Genomic DNA, 6,000 nt, shown 5'->3' with positions numbered 1-6,000 from the left:
TCCCTCACCCGGTGAGAGCGGGGGGGGGTGAGAGAGGGGCTGTCCCTCACCCAGAGACAGAGGGGGGTGAGAGAGAGGGGCTGTCCCTCACCCAGAGACAGAGGGGGGTGAGAGAGGGGCTGTCCCTCACCCGGTGAGAGCGGGGGGGGTGAGAGAGGGGCTGTCCCTCACCCAGAGACAGAGGGGGGGTGAGAGAGGGGCTGTCCCTCACCCAAAGACAGGGGGGGGGTGAGAGAGGGGCTGTCCCTCACCCAGAGACAGAGGGGAGGGTGAGAGAGGGGCTGTCCCTCACCCGGTGAGAGCGGGGGGGTGAGAGAGGGGCTGTCCCTCACCCAGAGACAGAGGGGAGGGTGAGAGAGGGGCTGTCCCTCACCCGGTGAGAGCGGGGGGGGTGAGAGAGGGGCTGTCCCTCACCCAGAGACAGAGGGGAGGGTGAGAGAGAGGGGGCTGTCCCTCACCCAGAGACAGAGGGGGAGGGTGAGAGAGGGGCTGTCCCTCACCCGGTGAGAGCGGGGGGGTGAGAGAGGGGCTGTCCCTCACCCAGAGAAGGGAGATGAGTGGGGCTCTCCCACCCTTAGTGTGGAGGGCCTGTCTGTGAGGGAGGGAGGGAGAGGGACCGGAGGGATTGAGGGGTCAGGCTGTACCCAGTACGGGGAGAGGTGGCCCTGTGGGGGGGGAAAGTCCTACAAGGACCTCCTGCTCCAGAAAACCCCACAGGCTTCCAGCCATAGCACCCGAGAGGGTGGGGAATTAACCTGGAGGGTCACAATTAGACTGGGGTTAATGTTCGGGTCACAGATTAGGGGTCAGGGTTACTTTGGGGATTCGGTGTATATTTGGCTTTTGAGGATAGGTTTATATTTCGGATAACGATTTTACCTTGAGTTTAATGTTATAATTGGCATGAGCCTTACTTCGGAGTTAGATGAGAGCAGTGTCGTAGCCCTGGGAGGAGAGGGGGTCGCAGAGAAAGGACGCCTCAAGTGATGGAAAGAGTGATTTGTAAATGAAGACAGGAGTGATGAGTGAGCTGCAGGACTCTCCTGGTAAAACTGACTGAATTCGTCGTTGTATAAGTGACTCCCTCCGGGTTCACCTCCACTGACTGTATAAAGCATTGTCCTCCTACCTGTGTAAATAATCCTGTGTTCTCCACTCTTTAGCGTGAGTGTCTTTCAATCCACGCTGGCCAGGCCGGAGTGCAGATCGGCAATGCTTGCTGGGAGCTGTATTGCCTGGAGCATGGGATCCAACCAGATGGGCAGATGCCCAGTGACAAGACCATCGGAGGTGGGGACGACTCCTTCAACACCTTCTTCAGTGAGACGGGGGCGGGCAAGCACATCCCCCGAGCCGTGTTTGTAGATCTGGAGCCCACTGTGATCGGTAAGGGGAGAGATTGTTGATGTGTCATCCAGCGTTCTCGCTAAACTAACCGCCTGCGATGGCCCGCACAGTTACGTGATGTACTTTCCGTGATGTTTTGTTGCTATGAGGGTGGTGGCAGGCACTCCAGCACTTCTCGGGCACGGATAGGAGATAAGCTTTTCTCTTTATCCCTCCCGTCCTCTCCCTCCTTTCTTGAAGAAATTGATGCTAGGGGACAGTCCTGTAGGAACCCCATGGTATCTCATTCCACGGATGAGGAATGGGATGGGCCAAGACCAGAGGGCACAATGTGAGACATGTGATGTTGGGAGTAGTCGGACTGTACCCATGGAAGGGAGACGATGGCAATCACTGAGTCAAGGTAAGATGGTCAGGGTGGGTCGTAGATAAACTAGGAACCGAGGAAGTCAAAAAGTTCTCTCTCAAAATCAAACAAGGCAGCAGAGCAAGCACACTGAAAGATAGAGGGTTACATTTTCCACTTTCACCACCTGGGGCATAATCTAGCAGATCGGGTCACCACCAGTTACTGATTTCAGCGGCATGAGAATCGGGCGGGTTTTACAAAGGTCAGGCGGGCGATCCACTCCACCATTTTACCGCCCAGGCAGTGAGGACAGAAATCTACCCGAGTGTGTGCAGCATCTATCTGATAGGTGTCAGGCCCAGACCATTTAACACCTGACCGCAGATCCATTTAGTCTCTACGCTCGTTGGCAGAACAAAGCATTGTGCCAAAGAGTCCTCAACTGGAAAGACGTCTTCTGAGCAAGTGTACACCAAGTGTGCAAACGTGCCAGCTCTCTGACACACTCGTAGGTACAAGAAACCCTGAGTCTGATATCCACTTGTGTTCCTGCCCATTTAACCAATGTAAGAAATAGGAGCAGGAGTAGGCCATTCGGCCCCTCGAGCCTGCTCTGCCATTCAATCAGATCATGGCTGATCTTCGACCTCAACTCCACTTTCCCGCCCGATCCCCATATCCCTTGATTCCCCTCGAGTCAAAAAATCTATCGATCTCAGCCTTGAATACACTCAACGACTGAGCATCCACAGCCCTCTGGGGTAGAGAATTCCAAAGATTCACAACCCTCTGAGTGAAGAAATTCCTCCTCATCTCAGTCTTGAATGGCCGACCCCTTATCCTGAGACTATGCCCCCTGGTTCTAGACTCTCCAGCCAGGGGAAACAGCCTCTCAGCATCTACCCTGTCGAGCCCCCTCAGAATCTTATGTTTCAATGAGATCACCTCTCATTCTTCTAAACTCCAGAGAGTATCGGCCCATTCTACTCAATCTTTCCTCATAGGACAACCCTCTCATCCCAGGAATCAATCCATTGCACCCCCCTTAAGGAAAGTATATCCTTCCTTGGATAAAGAGAATCTTGCGTTGGTTTGGCTCGGGAATGTGTAAAATCCTAAGTGCCTCAAAGCTCCCGCAACCAGGAAGCTCCTTGAATGGGTTTGAATAAATGGAGCTCTACAGATTACTGTGGGGATGTCCTCAGACAAGTGGCCAGACTCGCATCGAAGTTGCTTGAATGTTCTGTTTTCTTCCTGTTTTTAACTCTCCGTTCCCTGCCCCCAGATGAGGTCCGCACCGGCACCTACCGACAGCTCTTTCACCCCGAGCAACTCATCACCGGCAAGGAGGATGCGGCCAATAACTACGCACGGGGCCACTGCTCCATCGGCAAGGAGATCGTGGATCTGGTCTTGGATCGCATACGGAAGGTGGTAGGTTGTCTCCCTTTCCTCAGCTGCCGATTTGCTTTGCTTGCCCATAGCTCTCAACTGCCCCATTTTAATCTGGTCACCACAACATAAAGCAGCAGTAGCAGCGATGGTGGTGTGACACACTCCATCTCCTGGCTCGTGCACCAATTCCAGCCCATTGCAGGTTGGCAGCTGTGGAATTGACCGTTTAAACAATGTGTCGGCTTCCAAGGTGAAACAGCGCACGCCCATCTTCAAAAGCAATCTTTAGACATTGCGTGATTTCTTCTCTCGTACCCTTCCTTGGTCTTTAGCATGCCGTTCCCTGCTGATGGGATGGGATGGGTCGTCTGCTTCTGTCAGTCCCACTCGGAACGCAGCAGCCAGGCGTGTGCGACTAGCCACAGGGGAGTGACCCCTTGATCACTTACTGAGTTGTCAATGTTGGGAAGCAGTCGGGATCACTGCTCCTGGAACAGGCCACACTTTCTTCCTCTCCGCCTCCCCTCCTCACAAGCTGCAGCCTTGCCTTGACGCCTTCTGATCCAATTGGGACCCAGCCACGAGGCCCGTTACCAGCTCCGTCAGGCGGCCCCTCAATATAGACCCCCCTTCCAGTGAAATTCGCAGCAAAGTGAAGTCGGAGGGGTGGGGAATGTACCTGTGTGGCCCATGAAAACACAGTTTGGACACCCCTACAGTAGGGGTGATAACCAGACTTGGGCCCTCCTACAACGGTCATCGACTTGTTCCACAGTCACACGGTGGGCTGAGGTGCAGCAGGTTTCCCTTGAAAGCTGCGACGTGGAGCAGCCTTCATCGGAACTGGAGGAGGCCATTCAGCCCCTCGAGCCTGTTCTGCCATTCAGTGGGCTCATGGCTGATCTGTACCTTGGCTGCATTTCCCTTAATCCCCTTGGCCAACAAAAATCTAGCTCTCCGATTTGAAATGGTCAATTGAGCGAGCATCTTCTGCTTTTTATGGGAGAGAGTTCCACACTTCTATCATCCTTAGTTGTAGCAAAACTTCCTCCCCTTTAGATTCTAGCCCTCTAGATATAAAGGCGAGCATTCCATTAGCCTTTTTGATTATTTTGTATCTGACCGTTACATTTGAGATCTGTATTCAGGGACCACATAATCTCTTTGGACCTCCACTGTTCCGAGCTTTTCACCATTGTAAAGAAATGCTCTGATCGATCCTTTTTTTGGTCCAAAATGGATCTGCCACATTTTTGCCCACTCACTTAATCTATCGATGTCTACTTGTAATTGTGGTGTCCCAGCACAGATCCTTGTGGGACACCACTAGTCACTTCCTTCCAGTTCAAGTACATACCCGTTATCTCGACAGCCTGACCAATCTCCTAACCATGTCAATAATTTGCCTTCCCTTCCACGAGCTTTAATTTTAGAATCACAGAATATTATTGCTTGTATCTGGCCAACCATGGCTGATCTCCTTTCCCAGACCTGCCTTCCAGTGCCAGGGACTCTGCTGCTTTGCAAAGCACTCCTGGATCCTCACCCACATTTCAATGCTTGCCCCGTCTCCCATCAGTGTGTGGCCAATGCTGAAAATGAACAGTGAACCTGGCCCTGTTGTTGGGCACTCTTTAAGGAAGTGTCAGTTTTTGTTTTAATGAGGAGAGAATCTTTGCAACTGGTCCCTGAAGTCGGGGCTGAGAGTGAAAAGTGGAGGGTCCAGAGCTTCAGTAAACACTTTCCGTGACTATCTGCCACGGTGAAACCTCAGTCGAGTCTTTTGCCAATTCCGTTGATAGACTTAGGATTGCAATTGCAAAATATCACGCATCAGACATTGTAGGGAAATAAAGAGGTACCAACGCTGTCCTGGAATGAGGGGTTAACATTACGTAGAATTACATAGAATGTACAGCACAGAAACAGGCCATTCGGCCCAACTGGTCTATCCCGGTGTTTATGCTCCACACGAGCCTCCTCCCTCCCGACTCCATCTCACACTATCACCATCTCCTTCTATTCCTCTCTCCCTCATGTGTTTATCGAGCTTCCCCTTAAATCCATCGATTCTATTCCCCTCGACCACTCCATGTGGGAGCGAGTTCCACATTCTCACCGCTCTCTGGGTAAAGGAGTTTCTCCTGAATTCCCGATTGGATTTATTAGTGACTCTCTTATATTGATAGCCTCCTAGTTCTGGTCTCCCCCCACAAGTGGAAACATCTTCTCTACGTCTACCCTATCGAAACCCCTTCATAATCGTAAAGACCTCTATCAGGTCACCCCTCAGTCTTTCTTGATATGTATAATCTCTCAGTTCTGGTATCATCCTAGTACATCTTTTTTGCACCTTCTCCAATGCCTCTATATTATAAAAAGGATATGGAGACCAGAACTGTGCCCAGTATTCCAAGTGTGATATGGAGACCAGAACTGTGCCCAGTATTCCAAGTGAGATATGGAGACCAGAACTGTGCCCAGTATTCCAAGTGTGATATGGAGACCAGAACTGTGCCCAGTATTCCAAGTGAGATAGAGTCATAGAGTTATACAGCACGGATAGAGGCCCTTCGGCCCATCGTGTCCGCGCCGGCCATCAAGCCCTGTCTACTCTAATCCCATATTCCAGCATTTGGTCCGTAGCCTTGTATGCTATGGCATTTCAAGTGCTCATCCAAATGCTTCTTGAATGTTGTGAGGGTTCCTGCCTCCACAACCCTTTCAGGCAGTGAGTTCCAGACTCCAACCACCCTCTGGGTGAAAAAGTTCTTTCTCAAATCCCCTCTAAACCTCCCGCCTTTTACCTTGAATCTATGTCCCCTTGTTATAGAACCCTCAACGAAGGGAAAAAGCTCCTTAGTATCCATCCTATCAGTGCCCCTCATAATTTTGTACACCTCAATCAT

The 6,000-nt window shown here is 51.5% G+C and overlaps 1 protein-coding gene across 1 annotated transcript in view; it reads left to right on the top strand.

Moving 5' to 3' along the window:
- The first annotated feature begins 1,186 nt into the window (after window positions 1-1,186).
- Window positions 1,187-6,000, top strand: part of LOC137309236 (tubulin alpha-1 chain-like) — a 65,327-nt gene continuing 60,513 nt past the window's right edge. The window contains exons 1-2 of the mRNA XM_067977499.1: window positions 1,187-1,386; window positions 2,982-3,130. Coding sequence (XP_067833600.1) covers window positions 1,266-1,386; window positions 2,982-3,130 — 270 coding nt within the window. The 5' untranslated portion in view covers window positions 1,187-1,265. The remainder of the gene's footprint in view (window positions 1,387-2,981; window positions 3,131-6,000) is intronic.

The sequence above is a fragment of the Heptranchias perlo genome, unplaced genomic scaffold (genome assembly GCF_035084215.1).
Source record: "Heptranchias perlo isolate sHepPer1 unplaced genomic scaffold, sHepPer1.hap1 HAP1_SCAFFOLD_154, whole genome shotgun sequence".
In the NCBI taxonomy this organism is placed as follows: Eukaryota; Metazoa; Chordata; class Chondrichthyes; order Hexanchiformes; family Hexanchidae; genus Heptranchias; species Heptranchias perlo.
The sequence above is the reverse complement of the archived record's forward strand: the minus strand, read 5'-3'. Positions and strand labels throughout refer to the sequence as shown.